This window comes from Lontra canadensis, unplaced genomic scaffold, assembly GCF_010015895.1.
Source record: "Lontra canadensis isolate GAN:19392208 unplaced genomic scaffold, GSC_riverotter_1.0 scaffold34, whole genome shotgun sequence".
Lineage (NCBI taxonomy): Eukaryota > Metazoa > Chordata > Mammalia > Carnivora > Mustelidae > Lontra > Lontra canadensis.
Window position 1 is genome coordinate 9,233,970 of NW_022631028.1, and position 22,806 is coordinate 9,256,775.

The 22,806-nt window shown below is 40.2% G+C and overlaps 1 protein-coding gene across 1 annotated transcript in view; it reads right to left on the reverse strand.

The window, feature by feature from the left end:
• Positions 1-22,440, reverse strand: part of RYBP (RING1 and YY1 binding protein) — a 79,045-nt gene extending 56,605 nt beyond the window's left edge. The window contains exons 1-2 of the mRNA XM_032867405.1: positions 22,282-22,440; positions 21,397-21,522 (exon numbers count right to left, since the gene is read on the reverse strand). Of these exons, the coding sequence (XP_032723296.1) occupies positions 21,397-21,522; positions 22,282-22,313 (158 nt within the window). The 5' untranslated portion in view covers positions 22,314-22,440. The remainder of the gene's footprint in view (positions 1-21,396; positions 21,523-22,281) is intronic.
• Between the last annotated feature and the right edge of the window lie 366 nt (positions 22,441-22,806).

A 22,806-nucleotide genomic window follows, 5' to 3' on the forward strand; every position in this document is an offset into this window, starting at 1 on the left:
GGCAATTCTTAAAAATGTGTTCATTCATATGCAATAAATAGTATTCCACAATTTTTAATTTTTTAAAAAAGATTTTTATTTATTTACTTATTTGAGAGAGACATCACAAGTAGGCAGGGAGGCAGGCAGAGAGAGAAGGGAAGCAGGCTCCCCGCTGAGCAGAGAGCCCTATGTGGGGGCTCAATCCCAGGACCCTGAGATCATGACCTGAGCCAAAGGCAGAGGCTTAACCCACTGAGTCACCCAGGCATCGCAGTATTCCACAATTTAATACAAGTATCTGCCAAACTGAAGGCCAAATTATAATCCTCCAGAATGGACCCATAGAAAAAGTCTGATTTACCTGCAAACTACAAATATTCTACTCTAAAGGACAATCCATCAGCCCAAAAGCCTGTTCTTTAAAGGAAAGAAAAAAATTAAAAAAAAAACAAAAACAAGAAAACCGCATTCTATAGCTTACTTTTTACAATCTAGATAGATTTGCTCAATTGCATAAAGGTAAGAGAGTTTTTTACGATGAAAGACTAAGAAGCAGATACCACCCATGAAGCCTAAGTTTTAAGTTTAGCTCACACCTCTTTCCTCAAAAATTGGGATTTGTTTGCACTAGGGTTAGAAAAGTTAAAATGACACAAAAATAGTCAAGATATATCTGTCATTATGTTAGAATTTCAAAGATTTTCCACCACTTCAACATACTATTACTAAAACTCTGGAGAAAACTACCATAAATTTAAATTTCACTGTAGAGATAAGACATCTGAAAAAATAAAGAGTTAACAAATACAACCCTCATTTCTAAAACATTATTTCATATAAAACTAAAGGGCCTGGATAAAGGAAGGAGGAATAAGAAAAAACAATTAGACCTATTTACCTATTTGACAAAAATCAATGAACTGGAAATAAAGCAAACTTTTGCAAAGCAAAACAGAAAAGTAAAGATTATACTGGTCACTGAGAAGAACAAAGCAAATATCCTTATACAATATTCTGAGCATGTTATGAATAAAATTAATTCTGAAAATACACCTTTCAAAACCACAAGAGGATCACAATGATTCATCAAGTTACCATTAGCTGGTTTAACTAATGCAATTAAGCCTAACACTAAATTTAGCAGAAGTTCCCCAGTTAGGGATCAACATGTTGCAGTGTACTAAATTTACTCATGTTTGTATAGGACATTTCCTGTTTGCAAATGTTTTTACAACTAGGTATGGATTTTGTAAGGTTGCATGTAAATCTCTTTAGAAGCCAACTTTGCAGTTCAGCATCAGTCTCTATTTTCACTGAGAATTTATATATTCGCAAAGTTTGTGTTCCATTAATTAAAGCTTATTAACAGTTACCAAATTTAAAATGTCACAAATTCTTATTTACCAGAACATTCCATCTCATCAGATGTATCTTCTCTCATGAAATTTATTATTAGATCAATGACTTTTGGAAATACTGATATACAGGGGCACCCAGATGGCTCAGTTGGTTAAGCATCTCCCTTTGGCCTAGGTCATGATCCCAGGGTTCTGGAATTGAGCCCCACATCCGTCTCCCTGTTGGGCGGAGAGCCATCTTCCCCCTCTCCCTGCCACCTCCCCAATCACCCCCCTTACCTCCCCCCAGCCCGGCGTTCTGCACTCAATTCCAGGCACACAGGCATTCTCTGTCAAATAAACAAATGAAATCCAAAGAAAAAAGAAGATAAAATATACAATTAAGAGGCTTCATTTATAAAACAGTACCAACTCAAAGGGAAAGATTACCTAGGATTTCAATCCTGAAAAATAACAGATAAAATACCAGTATCTCCAAAGAAATGGAACAAATAACCCTAAAATTTATACGGAACCAGAAAAGACCTCGAATAGCCAAAGGAATATTGAAAAAGAAAGCCAAAGTTGGTGGCATCACAATTCCGGACTTCAAGCTCTATTACAAAGCTGTCATCATCAAGACAGCATGGTACTGGCACAAAAACAGACACATAGATCAATGGAACAGAATAGAGAGCCCAGAAATAGACCCTCAACTCTATGGTCAACTAATCTTCGACAAAGCAGGAAAGAATGTCCAATGGAAAAAAGACAGCCTCTTCAATAAATGGTGTTGGGAAAACTGGACAGCCACATGCAGAAAAATGAAATTGGATCATTTCCTTACACCACACATGAAAATAGACTCAAAATGGATGAAGGACCTCAATGTGAGAAAGGAATCCATCAAAATCCTTGAGGAGAACACAGGCAGCAACCTCTTCGACCTCAGCCGCAGCAACATCTTCCTAGGAACATCGCCAAAGGCAAGGGAAGCAAGGGCAAAAATGAACTATTGGGATTTTATCAAGATCAAAAGCTTTTGCACAGCAAAGGAAACAGTTAACAAAACCAAAAGACAACTGACAGAATGGGAGAAGATATTTGCAAATGACATATCAGATCAAGGGCTAGTGTCCAAAATCTATAAAGAACTTAGCAAACTCAACACCCAAAGAACAAATAATCCAATCAAGAAATGGGCGGAAGACATGAACAGACATTTCTGCAAAGAAGACATCCAGATGGCCAACAGACACATGAAAAAGTGCTCCACATCACTCAGCATCAGGGAAATACAAATCAAAACCACAATGAGATATCACCTCACACCAGTCAGAATGGCTAAAATTAACAAGTCTGGAAATGACAGATGCTGGCGAGGATGCGGAGAAAGGGGAACCCTCCTACACTGTTGGTGGGAATGCAAGCTGGTGCAACCACTCTGGAAAACAGCATGGAGGTTCCTCAAAATGTTGAAAATAGAACTACCCTATGACCCAGCAATTGCACTGCTGGGTATTTACCCTAAAGATACAAACGCAGTGATCCGAAGGGGCACGTGCACCCGAATGTTTATAGCAGCAATGTCTACAATAGCCAAACTATGGAAAGAACCTAGATGTCCATCAACAGACGAATGGATAAAGATGTGGTCTATATACACAATGGAATACTATGCAGCCATCAAAAGAAATGAAATCTTGCCATTTGCAACGACGTGGATGGAACTAGAGGGTATCATGCTTAGCGAAATAAGTCAATCAGAGAAAGACAGCTATCATATGATCTCCCTGATATGAGGGAGAGGAGATGCAACATGGGGGGTTGAGGTAGGAGAAGAGTAAATGAAACAAGATGGGACTGGGAGGGAGACAAACCATAAGTGACTCTCAATCTCACAAAACAAACTGAGGGTTGATGGGGGGAGGCGGGGTTGGGAGAGTGGGGTGGGGTTATGGACATTGGGGAGGGTATGTGCTATGCTGAGTGCTGTGAAGTGTGTAAACCTGGCGATTCACAGACCTGTACCCCTAGGGATAAAAATATATTATATGTTTATAAAAAATAAAATTAAAAAAAAATACCAGTATCTAAATTACTAATAATTCAAAAGATTGTCCAGCCCACCTCTTGGAGTAGCTTTTTCCTTGGAGTAGCAAGGAAAAATCCCTTGCTAAGTAAGGGAAGCTCAGTCATTCTGAGTCCTATTCAGCTGTAAAATTTCCAAGAAAAAGACTTCATGATCTTGTCAATTTTAATCCTTTTCCTCCTTAAGCCATACTGTATCTAGACCACTCTAGCCACTGTTCTACAAACGTTTCAAGATAGCTCTGTTTCTAAAACCTTAAGCCAGCAAGCACAACAAAATGGAATGTAAGAGAAAGGCATTTTCTAGTTCTCCTGAGGTGACCCTTTTTAAAACAGACACTGGTTGAGCAGAATTCTATTTTGCAATAAATTGTTGTCTCAGCTGTGAGCAGAGGAGCAGGTATGAACTTGAAAGGGAGATGATAAAGAGAGCTAATGTTAAGAGACTATGTAAAGGGATGCCCCAGTGGCTCAGTCAGTTAAGCGGCTGTCTTTGGCTCAGGTCATGATCCCAGGTCCTGGAATCGAGTTCCGCGTCGGACTCCTTGCTGGGTGGGGAGTCTGCTTCTCCCTCTGCCTGCCACTCTGCCTGCTTGTGCTCTCTCCCTGACAAATAAATAAATTAAAAAAAAAAAAAAAGTGAGAGACTATGCAAAGAAGGGAACCTGGGTGGCTCAGTCCTTCAGCCTCTGCCTTTGGCTCAGGTCTTGATCCCAGTGTCCTGGGATCGAGCCCTGCACAGGGCTCCCTGGTTGGCAGGAGGGCTGCTTCTTCCTCTCCCACTCCCCCTGCTTGTATCCCCTCTCTCACCATCATTCTCTGTGTCAAATAAATAAATAATCTTTAAAAAAAAAAGAGAGAGAGAGAGGCTATACAAAGAGTAAAATTAAAAACTAAAGAGAGGAAGTAAACAAATGTTGGCAGTATTTCCAAGTCATTCACCAAGTGCTTTTTAAAATTTTTAATAGACATACCCTATTTGCAGAAAATATTAATCAATATATGACATTATTTTAAAAAGGAAACATTTTAAAACTAGAGATTGGGAGAATGGATTACACTTTAAAAGTTACACCAAAGAGTACAGAAGCTGTAGCACATTAAGACCTTGCCTCTGAAGATTTAGCTGTGTCAGTGGCACTATCCTTGGCCATGTGGGCTTCAAATTTAAATCTGGGGCAAAAATGTAAAAAGGAAATTCCACTACAAAATGAAATGCACAAAGTTCTTCAATGACCACAGAAAAAAAGAATCGAGTTTTCCCAAAAGAGTTTATATGAGCTGAGTCTTAATCTAAAGGTGACTTTTACCAAGTAAAACTAAGAGGTGGAACGTCTTCAGGCAACACAGTGACATGAGAGAATATGCTGAGGAACACAAGTTTGACCAGAAGGCACATGCTAAGAAGTGGCAAAGATGAGCTGGTAGGTAGGACATAGCCAGACCATGACAGGCCTCGCAGGTCAGGTCGTTTAAGGAGACAAGGCAATACCTCCTCGGGCAATCAGGCAGCAATCAGGCAGCAACCAAGGATTCTAGGCAGACAAGCTACACGATCTGTCTGTTTTCTAGAGAGATCACTAGACACCTGGCTGAGCAAAGCTACTCCAAGAGTCCAGGTGCAGGTCTGTACTGTAGAGATTTGCAATTAATGAAGTTCACAATGAACTGAAAAATTAAATAATGAGGACCTAAAATTAAGGTGGTAGTGACAGGAATATAGGAGGAATAAAACAATAGAATTTGGCATCTGACTGCTGCAGGTGGATGTCTAATGATGCCTATAGACTGGTGGCTGTATAGATGATATTACCGTTTTCGGAAAAAAGCTTATTAAAAACAGTAGGAATGTGAAGTTGGAGAAGATAGGAGTCCAGTGCAACCGTGCTATATAAACCCAGCTGGGAATGTAAACTCTAAGGCTCATTTCGTTATCTGTAAAATGGAGATATGTATCATACCCTTAAAAGGATTAAATGAGACAATGTATGAAACAGTCTTACTATAGTGCCTATTTGGTAAATGCAGGTTAAATGTTGGCCCTTATCAGCATTACTATTAGGTTGAGTGCAGGTTACAGATGAAGACTTTGATGAGGTGTCCCACTCTTCTTCCTGTTACCCGATGAAGCCCCTTCTAGGTCTGTGTTCCAATCACTCCTTCAATAACGGCCGTTCAATAAATACTAAGCATAAAAAAGTACAAATGTACACCTGTTCTAATAGAACCAAACTTTACCTTGGGGCATAACATAGTATTAACTATTTCAGTAATACACTTTCCAAAAAAAAGAAAAAGAGAAGCACTGAGTCTTTCTTTTAATTAAACAACAAAAACTATGAAGACCCCTAGGGCTGTAGTGCACGATTCTGTAGTTAATACACCTTCCACACCAGGTGTTTTGAGAGAAAGCGCTTATCTTAAAGATGTGTAATAGGAGGATAACTGAATCTAGTCATCTGGTCAGTCTGTGATGAGTTTAAGTTCTTAGACTAGGAAAGAGAAGAACAAAGATTTTTAAGTCCATAAATGAAGGGTTATTAGTGAAGGATTTCAAAATAAAAACCTCAATTATAACTTAAATAAGGAAATTTCAACTATACGTACTTTTTTAAAAAAAGATTTTATTTATTTATTCGACAGAGAGAGAGACAGCACAAGCAAGCAGAGTGGCAGGAAGAGGGACAAAGAAGCAGGCTCCCCGCCTAGCAAGGAGCCCGATGAGGGACTCGATCCTAGGACCCTGGGATTCATGACCTGAGCAGAAGGCAGCCACTTAACCGACTGAGCCACCCAGCATCCCACAACTACACATACTCTTGCCAAAAAGTTTTAACAGATAAAACCTTCTTATTAAGAGATTCTGAAATGTATAAATATCCTGGGGATGGAAGAGTGACACATTACAAATACATTATTTTCAATAAACTTTAGACAAGTAATTTGGCATCATGATATTTCATTATTACATTAAAAACTGCCAAAACTGACATAAATCACAGTATAACTGGAGGAACAAAGAAATCATCCAGTTCCATGAATTTCAGGAACTTCAATTAACTGCAACCCACGGTTTAAAATCCCAACCCTGCATATGTATCTACACACACATAATATCATTCAATGTGACATTTTTAAACCTTTACTCACAATATAATTGCAGTAAACAGACACTGTGTACACTGAAACTTTTTTTTTTTTTTAAGATTTTACTTATTTACTCAACAGAGATCACAAGTAGGCAGAGAGACAGGAAGGGAAGCAGGCTCCCGGCCAAGCAGAGAGCCTGACTCGGGGCTTGATCCCAGGACCTGAGCCAAAGGCAGAGGCCTTAACCCACTGAGCCACCCAGGCACCCCTATACTGAAACTTTTAAGACATCCTAAAGCACTGAGGAAAAAAACAAAAATTTATGAAACGTACTTACATCGAATTTCAGTTAGTCTGGATGGAGAGCCACATTCCATAGCCCTCACAAAAAGAAAAAAATCCAAAACAAAACAAAACACTCTTAACTGCAGAATTTCCTGTTGCTAAGATTCACCAAAATCAGAAATGAGTTCTTCATAAAGAATTATGAGGTGTCCTTAATACATTTACAGGTTCAGCAGACAAGAAGAGAGGCACTGTCAGGCACATAAGGAGGAGGCTGGGGGTGGGGGGGGAGAAAGCGGCAAAGAACACTCTACCTACCCACCTCCCCCTATTATCACTCCTGTCTTGAGCACCAAAATGCAATCCCTGCTATTATAAATAAACATCAATGATGTACACCAAAAGTATAGGTCACGATAAGTTCACTGTCAAACATTTTGTTCCAGAGTACTCAACAACAAATTAGAAGACTTGTGACTCCTTCAATTTTCTTAACTGGAGGAAAAAAAAAACCCAGCACAAATAAAAACAGCAATGCATACTCTGGAAAGCAGAATCTACACATTAGAACACAAAGACCAAAGGCCTAATTGTATGTGCTCCATCAGACCCTGTCTAGGCACCACTGCCTTGGGAGAGTCAGTCATTCACAAACTCACTGCTGCCTCTGACTACTGATTTTCATGATGGCATGCCATGTTCTTTCAAAGAATTGTGTAATTTTCTGAATGAGTAAAGTGATAAACAGTACTTCAAAAGTGATTTTAAGACAGTCACCAGTATTATACTGCATATCTTTAGCCCATTTTCATGAGTATATTTCATGAAGAGACAGAGTGAGAAAAACTCAACATTATAAACAGAAACATCACAAGCAAAATAAATCCCTTAACCTAATAAGCTTACATTAACCTTTTTCATCATAGATGATATGATTAATATCTAATAATAGCTAATAATCAGGATAATTCTAAACAAAGTAGACACTATATTACTGCCCTTATCTAATTTAAATGGCCTGGAAAAGTGTTCTCCCCTGAGACAGCAGAGGAGGAAGGAAAGAAATTAAAAGAATGCAGTTAGAACACTTTGGTTCCCTATTAATTTGTCCATTTAATTATGTCACCTTTCTATTTCTTCTATTCTACTAACTGGGTATGAAATCAACTAAGTTACTTCACTTTTCTGAGTCTCAACTTCCTCAACTGTGAAAGTTGGAAAACCAACTCTATCTCAGAATTGTAATTCCAGTGTTACACTGGAAAAACAGACAAAAAACTAGTATGGTAAATGTAAAGTGCGGTGCAAATGCATAGTACTTGAGAATATCATCTTGAGACTTAAAGTCTAAATGCTCAAGTGCCTGGTGAAATACCCTGCACACAAGTGCTCAAATATTTGTCTCTTTATTCCATCATCATTTAAAACTTAGGTCCCAAAAGTTCAATTCTAGAAAACAAAGACTATCTCATGTACTACTTATGTATTTTTCACTAGTAATATTACTAAGAAATCAGTTGTGCCTTTAGTATGAGGAGTCATTCAATCCAATCCAATACAATCCATCAACAGCTTCATTACTTTTAACTATGTGTTCTGTGTTAAGTCCTGTGCCAAGTTCCTTCAAACATTCTCTCACTTAAACCTTATAATACCCCTATGGAGAAGTTACTATTCACAAATGAAACACAAAGCACAAGATTAAGTAACTTGCCCAAGGTCACCAGGTTAGCAAATGACATGGCTGGTGTTACTCAAACTGAGGTCTGACACCAAAGCCTTGGCTCTCAATGCCAACTACTACTCTCCAATATGGTTGCCACATGTGGCTACTGAGCACTTGAAAGGTGGCTAGTCTGAACTTGGTTGTGCTGTAACTGTAAAATGCATACCATATCATAGTATGATTTTTATCACAGTATGATAAAAAGAATATAAAAATATCTCACTGCAATTTTATACTGATTACATATTGAAATGATAACATTCTGGATATAACTGATAAAATAAAGTAAGTTTCTTAAAAATGATTTCACCAAAGGACATCTGGGTGACTCAGTTAATTAAGCTTGAGCTCAGGTCATGATCTCAGAGTCCTGGAATCAAATCCCGCATCCAGCTCTTTGCTTAGCAGGGAGCCTGCTTCTTCTTTCAGCCTGGTCCACCTCCTCTGCCTGCCCCCGCCCCCCGCTTGTGCATGCACTCTGTCTCTCTGACAAACAAAATAAAATCTTTAAAAATAATCATTTCACCTCCTTTTTACTTTCTCACTGTGGTTAATGAAGCCTAAAATTTCATGTGGCTTGCAATGTATATACTTACACTGGACAACACTGAGTCAGAACATCATACAGGACATTTGTAATACCAAGAGCAAAAAACAGCTTTAAATTTACAAACACAACATGTTTTAGAGTATAAATATATTCTCTAATCTCAGCTAATAGCTACTGAAATGCTAAATCAGTGTAACCAATATAAACAAAACTTTACAATCTCAATGTAAATGTTATTTAAATTTCAACATTCCAGAATTAGATTTTTAGAACTTATTACGAATACTGGTTTTTCCAACTACCAAAGTGATACCAACTCATCTAAACTACAGAAATTACAGAAAAGCATACACACATACACAAAAGAATCCAAAGGAATCCACCATGCTACTGCTCAGAATAATTTGATCACTCATTACTTCCAAGTAAATATATTAAATTAAGTGGTGTGAAATATTAAAGTGGGATCATATGTTTTATCATTTTGAAACTTTTTTCTAATACTGTGAACATTTCCTTTTATTATATATTCTTTCTAAAACTTCACATTTTATTTTGAAATAATTACAGATTCACAGAGTATTGCAAAAACAGTATGAAGTTCCATATAATTTGCACCCCATTTCCCAGACAGGGTTGCATCCTCTGGATTACAGTACATCAAAACCAAGAAACTGACACTGGGACACATGTGTATCGTTTTAGGTCACCTTATCACATGTGTAGATTCATGTAACAAACACCACAATGAAGATTAGATTTAATTAACACAGAACATTCCCTCTCAGTACCCCTTTACAGTCACAACACCCACCCCCCAGCTTGGTGACTGTTAATCTAACTTTGTTATTACAAAAACGTGAATGTCTGCCTAAAGTGTATGACCTGCACAGACTGGCTTTTTTCACTCAGCATCAAGCCCGTGAAAGCCATATCAGTTGTTGTATCCAGAGTTTGTTCCTTCTTCATTGCTGAGTTGTATTACATCTGGTATGGATGTACCACTCATCTAATCTACAGAAGGACATTTGGATTATTTCCAGTTTTAGGGTATTACAAATAAAGCTGACATTTTTAAGAGCTGCAAAATATTTATAACTATTGCATGGTTTTTATCAATTCCCTGATTTCTATATAGGCATTTTTTTTTTTTTTAACTACAGCAAGAATTACTATCAAACTCCACTTTTTGGGCCACAGATCCTTATGATCTTAGCAAAAGACCTGCCCCTCACGCAGCACTCTACCAACACTTCCTGCGTGCATCGGCCAGGCAGCATTTTTTTGTTATAATAATGATGCAACAGATGTATTTACACAGAAATTTTTATACGCAGAGAACACTAATTCCTAGTTGAAATGTTAGGTCACAAGGTACAAATATTTTTAAAGGAACTGATACCAACTGGCCTTCAGAAAATTTAAAGCAACGTATCTAGCACCAAGGCTCTGTTACAATGTCCACTTCTTCCTAGACTCACTAAAAATGTTTAGTCTTTAAAATTCAACTTGCCAAAAATGTTGTTTTGTATTTAAGTAATAGAAGTTATACATTTCTCATGTTTCCTGCCTTAATTTGTAGTTCTTTTATTAACTACCTATTCATATTCTTTGGCCAACATTCTACTGAAACACTAGTTTACTGTCAAACTTAGTTCTAACAAAGAACAAAGAAATAGCTTTTTAAAAATACATGTATCTGAAATCCAACACACATATTAATAGCCCAAGACAATATCTGATTTTTCAGTGTGGAAGACACAAATTTAGTTGATATGATCCCCCAATTTATAAGTACTCTTCTACTACACACAATGTTATTTATTAAGAAATCGCCTCTAATTCCAGCTCTAAGTTCATGTACATGTTCATGTACATCCCTACATTCATGTGGGGATGCCTGGGTGGCTCAGTCAGTTCAACAACTGCCTTCAGTTCAGGTCATGATCCCAGGGTCCTGAGATCGAGTCCTGCATCAGGCTTCTTGCTTAGCAGGGAGCCTGCTTCACCCTCTGCCTGCAGCTCTCCCTGCTTCTGCTCACTCACTCTCTCTTTCTGACAAATAAAGTCTTTTAAATAAATAAACAAACAAATAAATAAATGTATGTAGATCACTTCTCTTAAATTCACTGTGAAATGTCAAGACGTAAATTTTCTCTAACATCAAAACTATCCCCAGTTTCATTAAGAAACATGGCTGGCTTCTCTTTAGAATTTAAGGTCATCTAACCAATAGTTCTCAAAATTATGCTCCCTAGACCAGCACTAGCAGCACTAACATCACCTAGTAACTTCTAAGAAATGCAAATTCACATGCCCTACCCCAGGCCTACTTAATAAAAAAAAACCCGGAAGGTAGAGCCAGAAATCAAGCAATGTGTTTCAACAAGCATTCCAGGGGATTCTGATACATACTAAAGTTTGAGAACCACAACGTTAAACAAATTTAATAGAAAAACATTAAATCTGGATTGCCTTACACACTTATTCTTTTCATGAAAGACTATGGCAAAGTTAATCATGCCACTGATACTAAGAATTCAAAGATATATTTTCATTCTCCCCCAAAGTAAAAAAAAAAACCCAAAAAGAAAACTGGAAACTGGATGTTAGCTTTATTTTCTACAAAAAGGAATCCCTAAAACCATGAAGTGATCACAAAAAATTTCCTTAGAAGAAAAACCCAAAATGAACAATATAAAACCAACAGGTCAGAACTGATGTCTTTCAAACCAGAGACTCAATTAGTTTTGTATCACACACTGCTTGATACTCCCATTCCTACATGGAACTACAACCTACAACACTTGAAAATTCAATGAACTAATGTATTAAACAGCACCTGGAAAACTATAATTACTCAAATATTTGTGGTCCAGGGAATAAATAAATAAATAAATTGGTCAAATAAAAACAATTCTGTATGGCAGAATAAAAGTGACCTTTATGTTGTTTTGTCCCCTAACTTCTTATAAGCATGTATTACCACCTTCACAACCAAAATAAAGGATAATCATGACTATATGTAATGATACAGGAAAATACCCTACATCAGTTATTTTTAAGTTTTACCAACGCACTGATAATCTCCCTCCTTCGTGTAATAAAAATTTACAAGAGACTGGGGTAGTACCAGATAAACAGAGTTCCAGCCTTCATGCTTATTAAAGTTTGAAATTCAAAGTGAATACATTGAGTATTAACCCAGTTACAAAGGTGTGTTACTACGGTAGCTACTTCCTATCCAGCTGGGTAAGTGTCCCATTTCCCTCCAAGTAAGACCTTCTGAGCAAGGAGCCCAATGAGGCTCAATCCCAGGACCTTAGGAACATGACCTGAGCCAAAGGCAGATGCTTAACCAACTGAGCCACCCAGGCACCCAAGACAATAGAACTGTTTGGTTTTGACTGAAGGTAGTTTAAGCTGAATTTTTATTTCTTGAAACCTTGAATATTCCGGCAGACTTATGATATTAAACAACTTTTAGTTCTATAAAAGAATGAACAGTGTATAAACCTTATACCCTACATATGAAATCTGATCTCTTCTTAGAAAGCAGTCACCAGGTTTATTTTCTCCATGACTAACCACCAAGTACTCAATAGGTTTTAAGATCCAATACAGGCTGATAAAATTGGCATCCTAAATCACCTTTAATTTCCAGTCCCTCCCAAAAGCTACTTCATCTTAAAATGTATTGCTAATGCTCTTAAATTATAAAGTTTTAAGTTAAGATTTTTTTTTTAAACATATCCCTTCTACCTGTTTCTTTTCTCAACCAAAGGATTGTTTAAATAGTTTTTCTAAAATGATAAAGGGAGGGAAAGAGAGCATTACCTAATCCTATTGAAAAATCAAAATTTCACTTGTTTACCTTATGATTTCAACTATTCATGATTTCTAACACTGCAGTTTTCTTGCACTGTCTTTATTGACAATTCTTCTTTGACACAACAGTCAATCACTGCATAGAACTGAAATTAAAGCTAAATAAATGAAGTGAATGAGTCAAGACTTCAATTTAACAGAATTAATCCAGATTACTCAACAGAATACACTCCATGTACAACTTCCAACTTATAGGTATATTAACACAAGAGAACTTACATGATGGACAGCATAACCTCTCCATCAATACCCAACACGTTCTGTACCCATTTCTAAACTACCTTTTAGATGCCAGGTTACATGCACACCCATCTAGTTCCTTAAAAGTGATTTTGCACATGACTGATCCTCTGCTTCATTATCAGATTTTTAAGACTTTCGGCTGCTTAAATAACCAAATGGGCAACGAGAAAGGATTAGGAATCATCAAGAGTTATTGTTTAGGTAAATGTGCTCATGCTCTGAAGCTCCAAACCACTCCAGGAAGTACTTTAAATGCACTGCCTACAGCGTCCAAGACATGTCCAGCACATGTTTAGAAAAACAAAACCAGAAAAACAGGTATATTACTTTTAAGGACACACTTCATAAAGACAACTTTCCCTAAACTAGTAACATTACACACACAGGATTCAAGCCCCAATATGAAAGCTTATTTATTACATAAAACTTTTAAACTAACTGGAACAGTTTTAAGGGGGATTCCAATTGAAACTCGTCTTCATCTATTCTATATACACTTACTGAACCCGTCAGTGCAAGGCACTGTACTACCATTGTTAAGAAAAATAAAGCTGTGAAAAGAAAGGCCCTGTCCTCAGGGGGGCAGCGGGTGGCTCAAGTCAATTAAGCATAGGACTCTTGGGTTTCTGCTCAGGTCATAATCTCAGGGTCATCACATGGAGCCCCACATGGGGCTCTGAGACTGCATGGAGACTGCTTAAAACTCTCTCCCCCTTTGTCCCCACCATCCCTCCCTCCCTCAAATTAATTAGTTGTGTTTTTTTTGTTTTTTTTTTTTTTAAAGGTTCTACCCTCAAAAAAGGTAGAACATAACAGGTGTTATGTTCTAGGTAAAACAGGTAAAAACGTAACAGGTGATCAAATAAAAATTCTGTTCAAGTGTTAAATGAGTTATACATGATTTGGAGGGCGAGGCAATCAAGTAAAAATGCAATTCAAGTGTTAATGATGAACTACACCTGACTGGAGTGATGAAAAGGCTTCCTGAGACATCTAGAAGTACAAAGAGTAGTGAGGCAGGACACAGAAGGAAGGAAAAGCATTTCAGATAAGTCCAGAGAAGAGAAGGTGCGAAGGTATGGAAATGTATCATGGTCCATGCCTGGGAAACAAGCAGTTTGGCAGGAAACACACACACGCTGTATGTGGAGGGCAGATGGGGTTTGGTAGCCGTCTGCTTGCAGAAATCCTAAAGGGACGTGAAAGGACTAAATCAGAAGCCCCTTGTGATGCTTAGTACTTGGACTTTATCTTAAAGGCAACGAGAACTAGGAGGTAATTTAAGTGGACCAAGCAGAGAGAGCTGGATTTGACAGCCATGAGCATGGATGCATAAGGCCGGTGATCATGGTTATTATACAGTAAATGGGAATTACCAGCCTGTGGGGAGAAGTGGAAAGGTGTGGATGACATCTGAAGTGAAGGAAGAGCTGAAAAGGATGTAGGAGGGAGCAAACTAACTTGTTTTAGTATATGTGCTGCCGAAGCGAGCACGGGAGCAAACTAACTTGTATCAGCCTGCACAACAAACTACATCTAAGAATCATAAATCCCAGATTCAGTAAGGCTTTTCCCAATATACCCACACAGACCAACTATCTCTACCATGTACTCATTTATTCCATGCCTACCACCACTGGATGCTCCTCACACCACTGAAGATCTTTTTGTCTCACCTTTTCAACATCTGTTAGGTTCCCTGAAAGCAGGCATTTTCTATTTACTTAACCAATGACTTGAAATATAAATGACTGATAAAACACTACAACTGATGAGGCAAAAGCTTACTCCATTTATGTACTGTAGAAAAGTTCCACACACCAGGCTTTATCCTTACACTCAATGATGTGTGAATTTACACTACAGCTGAGAGAAGACACCTGTGTTCAAGTATGTAGGTAATAAAAAGATACCAAGGAGATATCCTATTTCTGGAATGTGTAAGGGTCTACATGCAGAGTTGAGCTCTAAAATAGTCTTAGGATGAAACAGCAGCACTGGTAAACTCAGACCCATGCACACAAACGCAGATGAATCTCAGTAAGGCAGGCCCAGGAGTGCATCTAACTGGATGACTCCACTTACACCAAATTCAGAAACATGCACAATTGCTCCCCAGCACTGGAAGTCAAGAACAGTGGCTGAAGTGACTGTCAAGAGTGTATCACAGGGGCGCCTGGGTGGCTCAGTGGGTTAAAGCCTCTGCCTTCAGCTCAGGTCATGATCTCAGGGTCCTGGGATCAAGCTCCCTGCTTAGCAGGGAGCCTGCTTCCTCCTCTCTCTCTGTCTGTCTCTCTCTGCCTGCCTGCCTACTTGTGATCTCTGTCAGATAAATAAATAAAATCTTAAAAAAAAAAAAAAGAGTGTATCATAGACTCTGGGGTCCTGGGTGCAAGTCACATGGTGTGTTCACCTTGTGAAGGTTCCTCAAGCCTTTTGCTTATGATTTGTGCACTTCTCTGTATATGTACTACAGTTCAAAAAGTTTACTTAAAGGGGTGCCTGGGTGGCTCAGTGGGTTAAGCATCCAACTCCTGACTGGCTCAGGTCATGATCTCAGGATCCTGGGATGGAGCCCTCAGTCTGGCTCCGGGTTCAGTGCAGAGTGTACTTAAGATTCTCTCTCTCCCTCTGCCCCCGCGGAGAGGCTATCAAATAAACAAATATCTTTAAAAGAATAAATGAACCTTAAAAACAAAAACAAAAACAAAACCCTCCTTACCTAAAAAAGAAGGAGGGAACTTCCTGATGGGGAGGAAGACTCCACAAACAAAAAGGCCCCGGTGACAGAGCCAAAGAGAAAATGAGAGCCAGAAGACTGCAGAACGTTCCAGACTGCAAAGAACGTTCAGACTGCAAAGGAGACATTGAGGGATCCACTATTACCTGAAGTTCTAATGAACTGAGGTAGTGCTGACAACCTCCTCAAGTAGCTGCCGTTTACCAACAGTTTTTATTAATCTTGGAATCTCTTCAGCATTGACAGAAGCACAGGATGAACATATGCCAGCCACATGGGGAACTGACAGGATACACTGACAAGTTAGGTGGCCTGGCCTCAGGATATGGCAGGCAACTAAGGAATAGCTGACTAGCCTGTACACAAAGGTTCCAACTTTAAATTGTCCCCAACCCAATGAGCTAAATGGCAGAGACTACAGAAATAACCTGCAGAAGTAAAGACCCCTTGCTCCAAAAGAAAGGAGTATGCATGCTGCCCAAAAAGGCAAATGTGTACCTTAACACTGTCTAGAAAGAGGTTCTCCTCACTCTGCAGTTCCACATTCTGCTCTGATTTCTCAAAACACTTGCCACTGGCCAAAATTATTTTATTTTTCTGTTTACTTGCTTATTTTCTCTTCTTCTCCATAGTATTTCAAACTCCATGAGAACAAGGACCTTGTCTGTTTCTCCACCACTGTACGCCAGAGCCCATTTGGCTGTGTGCTCAATAAAAATTTATCAAATAACCACAACTACCCAGGTAATTTACTTTAAGGTCACCAAGTATACATAAGATCAAGTCAGTACCAATAAATCAGCAAGTTCAATATAATAGCAAATACAAAATAAATTATCACCGTTTCTGGATAAGAGCGATCTTTAAAAACCTACCAGCTTTGAGGCCAAAAGGTTTGGTAAAGTTTGATGGTTCAGAAGTCACGTAATTATTCCATGTATTTAATGTATTTATACATTTATTTAGAAATGTATAAATGTAAATGTTTATACATATATTTATAAATAATGTATTATTTCCATGTATTTAATGGAGAAATTTTATGAAAGACAAACACTACAGTAAAAACCCATGTGACCCAAGGAGAAAAACCACTGTGGTGGATGACCCGAAACCATAGAGAAGAAACCTGGCTCTACTCCAGGTTAGGTACACCCCACCCCTGCTTTCTGGGAGTTTCTTACCTGAAAATTATTACCTCAGGGAGATGCACTTCTGAAGCAAGATTAGAACTTTCACATCTCGCTAAGTATGTATGTTTTCCCCTAAAACTTCTTAAAGTACTTCATGACTATTCAAGGGCTATTGAGTTGTTAGGCTACCTGAATTTGAGGAGAGAAATGTCCAAACTTACAACTTCAAAAAATGAGGGAGTTCCAGAACAAAGGAAACGTTTTCCAAACAAAACAGAGTACCAACTTCTAATTCAACATATGAGTACCAACTTTTTTTTTTAAGTGATATAATTGTATTACACATCTAAAGTAATTTCCTCACTTCTGTCTGCAAAAGCTCTAAAAACTTTTCAGAGAGATGGTATGCAAATCAACGTGATTTGAACCCAGTATCACAATAAAATCTGGCTCTTAAGACTAGAAAAGTTCCAAATCTATGGAAATTACCCAACACAAAAATTTACCAACTTTCAAGTGAGTGTCATTTAAGCAGTAGCTGAGGGTCAAAATGCAGCACTATGATCAAAGAGGCACGAATCAGCTCCCCCTGCTGCAGCAGTACCTTGGCAATCTTTATTTCCAACAAAGACATTATTGGATTCAGAGAAGTAGCAAGACCAAAGCAAAGTACATTGAATCTACCACTGAGTCTAGGAAGTTACTCTGCTCAACACTCAAGAACTTCCACTTAACAAAATGGTTAAGTAAAGTTGTTAATATGCAAGGGTTTTTCATTCTAAAAGCTGATGGCATCATCTTTCATGAGACTGGCAAGCCCTACTTTATCTATCTCCTATTATCACCTAGGAAAGGGATAGAGTTTCCTCCCCACCCACAGCCACCTTCAATATACACTCCTTTATTTCCTATATTGAAAGGCTTAGGGTAGAGTTCTCTCAGCATGGTGAGGAGGCAACCTTCCCGGGAGCAGGTGACCCTTCCATGCTTTTAAGCTGTATCACAGAACAAACAGGAGAAAACCATAGGATGTGATGGAAATCTTCCCAAACTGATTTGTGGTGATGGTTGCACAAATCTTTAAAATAACTGAAATTCAATGAATCGTGCACTTACTATTAGTGAATTCTACAGTATGTAAACCATACCTCAATAAAACTATAAAATAATCACCAGCAAGGAGCAGAGTGCGATGATATAATTAGAAAAAGGAATGTATCTAAGACCCAAAGAGACCCTCCATATAACTGACACATCCAATACAGACCCTTGTTTCCCCCTGAACCTCCAAGTATCCTATTAAGTATATCCTCCTCCTTCCTTTCACATGTTCCTTTGGAACATCTGACCTCCTTCCATTCTGCTCTGTGCTGCTCCAGTAAGAAAAAAGACCTTATGAACCACTTCCATGAATCTACCTGGAGAATTCAACATATAAAGTACACATGGCAATAACAATGAAAAGTTGGCAGGTGAGCTTATAGAAATCAATTCCCTTTTCAGAAGAAATGGGAAGGAGGAGGAGGCATCCTAATTGATTCCCCAAGCCAGACTGCTCCAATCTCCCACACAGCACTTTATTTATACCTCTCTCAGAGCCTTTAAAACTTGGATTCTGCTCATCTTTGTGCATTTCTAACCAACCCCCCCACCCTCACCAATGTCTTGACCAGTATCTTTCACATCCTAGGAATTTAATAAATGCTCTTTGGGTAAGAGTTATTATTCTCCTCATTAAATTAAGTGACACCAATTCTATCCTCAAAGGGTAAATACAGTTCTGTGTCCTGCTGGACCTACTACTAATTAAACTTTGACTTCCTTCGTTGACTTGGTAGATTATGGCAATAAAGACAAAAATGATGAACAAACTCCAAAATGACCACTGGCTAGGCCAGCAGCTAGGCTGTTGTTATAATATGAATAAGAAACACCAGCTCAGAGCAATAAAACCCAATTTCTACACCAGCCAGCAGGTTAACAAAGCCCTTTTATTATTTTTAAAAGTTATTCTAAAATCACAAATTTTTGCCTATTACTCAGCATCCAAACCCAGCAAGTTTTCTACTGTCATCAATACCAGATCTGATTAAAACTATGCAAGACAAAAAGTATTAAATATTTGAAGTACCAAAAAAATTACAAGAAAAAGACCCAGGAAAATCACAGAGCAGTAACTAGTATGGCAGGGAAATTAACCAACAGTTTCTACACTTCATAACGCCTGGATGAAGACCTGTTGAAAGTCGCCTTCCCACATGAAACCCATTTCTAGCCTAAGAAAGCCAAAATGTTGTCTGCTTTCCAATTAAAGATGGCTTCAAGAATAGATCTCAAACACCAAAACACTGACAATAACCAAGATGAAACAAAAAGGCCACGTAAAGGTATCGCAACTTTTAATAAGAGTGTTAAGTCCTCAGATCTTGGAAATCTGTGTTCAAATCCTACTCAACCAGAGACCTCAAAAAATTACACGAAAACCCTTAAAGATAAGAGATAAGTATCCTGGTTCCTGAGATATTTCGTCTTTAGTAATTTAATATATCTGCTAAAAAACTGAATTTCACTGTCATCATCTGTAACTCTGAAAAAACTTTAAACATCTCTATTGCTTTTAAAATCAAAACCTCCCACATGCTTCCAAAAAGTTGATAAGTCAGATTTTTTTAAAAAACATGTAGAAACTGAAATGCATTTCATTATAAGATAATTATTCCCAGCAATACATCAGATGTAAACTTGAATTTGGTTTTGCTCTTCACCAGTTAAGTTCTCAAGTTCTTAGGAGTTTCCTAGTCATTTACTTGAACATCATCTACGGTAACACTCAAAGCAAAACCACAATAAAGAGATTTGGCCTCTGAGGGATTCTACGTGTAAAAAAACATTACTCATAAATAAAATACAATCACTATTGCTTTAAATAACAAATACATTTCTAAACTTTCATGCCATTTGATGGAATTCCCTGTTTCAGAGAGCAAAACAAAATCTATTAAGCTCCCAATAAGTGCTTTTTATTTTAACTAAATTTGTTCTATCATAATACAAAAAGTGACATGAATTTGCTGTAAAAACTTCTGGAGAAATATTGTTAGTTCTTGAGTACTTTCATTCAAAACACTCTTTACTGAAAGAGTTAGTGGAAGTCACAGAACTGCTCCACCAGTAATTGGACCAAATCATCCCAGAATTATATTCTTTAGGTTACCCAATATCCTAGGTAATCCCAAGTATAAATAAAGCAATGAAACCCTGGCAGGATACGTTTAGTCAAAGAATAACATCCAGTGAGAACTATGGAGTACTGCAACACAATCATATTGGAACACCACCAACTCAAAAACAAGTACCTGATGAAATGAGACTTCTGGCAATCACCTTATATCTTCAAGGATCCTCTAGGCACTCACTCCTCCCCAGCTTTCACACCCATATACCCCAATGCCTTCCTATGAAATGACATCAAGAGTACCTTCACTTCAAACTCCAACATTAAGGACACACACTGCAGATTCAATTTAAAAGATGACCAGAAGGCTACAGAATCATCTTTGACATTTTATCCAAATATATCTAAACATTAAACGTGTAGTTCAACTCGTTTTGATACCAGATGCGATTTACTACTCTCACCAAAATGAAAAGGAATTCTTTCAACATTCTTTTCATTGTAATAAGACTTTAAACACAGAAAAACTTCAATAGTCTATTCATTTCACCATTTTGCAGAATCGTCCTCCAACATCCCTCTGCATAAGATAATCAGAAAAAAAAAAAAAGAGTTCAGCTTTCCAAAAAAATGCACTTGCTTTATCAAACCCCAACATTTATTTTCAAGCACAAGAAAGTAACAGACATTTGCAGCTCAAGACAGGAAAAGCACAACAACCAGCATAACTGTACATCCACCACTAAATCGCTCAGAGAAGAAAAAATTCAGGGCAGGCAAATTAAAAACATTCTACACATGGTGAAAATAAAAGGTCTAAACTCCTACAATCCATAGCAAAAGCACTGCTTCCTCTCTTTTTGAGCCAATACCAATAAGCCAATGGATACAAGTGTCAAATAAATCCAGCCTGTTAGAAATAAGACGAAAACCCGGAAAAATTCCCTCCTATAAATCACTCAATGAATAGGACCGCTTTGCACACAACACAAAATACACACAACCAAAACCACACATCAACCAACCACCCCCAAATGCAAAAAAGCCATAATCAACAAGTTGGAAAGAGGGCATAAAGTATAGCTCTCCACCCTCTCTCCCCGACCTTAAAAAAACAAAAGTCCTTCAACAAAAGCTAACACAGATCTTCAAGTACCTGGTGGAGGTGCCTTTCCTCACATCGCAGATGCTGCATTTAAAGGCTTCAGCGCTGTTTCTGAAGGTGCAGACGCTACAATCCCAAAAGCCTTCGTCTGCCGCAGGTTTCGCTTGTCTTTTTGGCCTTCGGAGGAGTGAGGAGTGGGGGAAAGGGGAGGGAAGAGACAGGGAGCAGGAAAAAGGGGGAGAAACAGCAAAACACAGGCGCTGGTGAGCCCTCGCAATTTCGCAGGAATCCAGTGCTGGAAACTTCGCTCGGGCGACCACCCACCCACCCTTTCCGGGGACCGAACAGGGACTGGGGAGGGCACGGGGCGCCCCCACCGGCACCCTGAAACCTCCGAGCCAGGACCGTGCTGCCTCGCACAGCAGGCGGCGGCGGCGCCCCGGGAAAGGCCGCGGCGGGCGCAGGAAGCGGGCGGACTTGTGGACTTGAGCGTGGGGCTGGGGGGGCCGGCAGGGGAGCCGCGGGCCGGATCTGGAGGGGGCGCGCAGGGGCAGCCCGAGGCCGGCGGCGGGGAGTGGGCCGGCTCCTTCCCTCTCCCCTCCCATGCTCGCGCCCTCCCTCCCTCCCCACCTGGTTAAATCTCCCTTTGTCTGGGAGGAGTGGCGGCGGCGGCGGCGGCGGCGGCGGAGGGCGGCTGAGGAGGAGCCGCCATGGCTGCGGCGCGCACGGCCGCCGGCCCCGAGCGGGAGCGACACCGCCTCCCGCCGCCGCCGCCGCCACCGCCCGCCGCCGCCGCCGCCGCCTCCCCCCGCCCCCGGATCTCCATCTTAGCAGCGCCTCCCCCCGCCCCGGGTGGCTCCGGGGCCTAGTCGTCGCCGGCCCCCGCCCGCCCCCAGCCCTCCCTCCCCTTCCGCCCCCTCAGCTCCGAGCAGGTACCTGGTCGGGCTCTTCTTGTCGCCCATGGTCATGGATGGGCTGTACCCCCGCCCCCCCCAAAGCCGAAACCGGCGCCGCTCGGAGGAGAAACGCCGTCCGGGGAGTCGTCGCGGACCGGCCCCCCTCCCTCCCCCGCGCCCGCCCGCCCGCCCTCAGCCGCTGGGGCTCGAGCTCCGGCCGCCGCCGCCGCCGCTGCTGCCAGTCTCCGGACGAGACTAGTCCCCGCCAGCGCCGCCTCCGCCGAGTGACTGACGAGGGGCGGGGCCGGGCGCCGCGCGTCACGGGCCGTGTAGCCAATGGGAGAACGGCGGCCGGCGCCGCGAGGGCGGGGGCGGGGCGCGGGGGAGGGCGTGGCGTCGCGGACGTGGGCCGGGCTGTCGATGTGCGTGCCCGGGAGTGTGTGCGCGCTGGGGGCGCGCGTGCCTGCTGGTGGCCCGGCGGCCCGGCGTGGCGGAGCGTGCAAGCCCGGCGGGGCGCACGTGGCCGCGCCCGGGAAGCGGCGATGGGCTCCGGACCCTGCGCGTC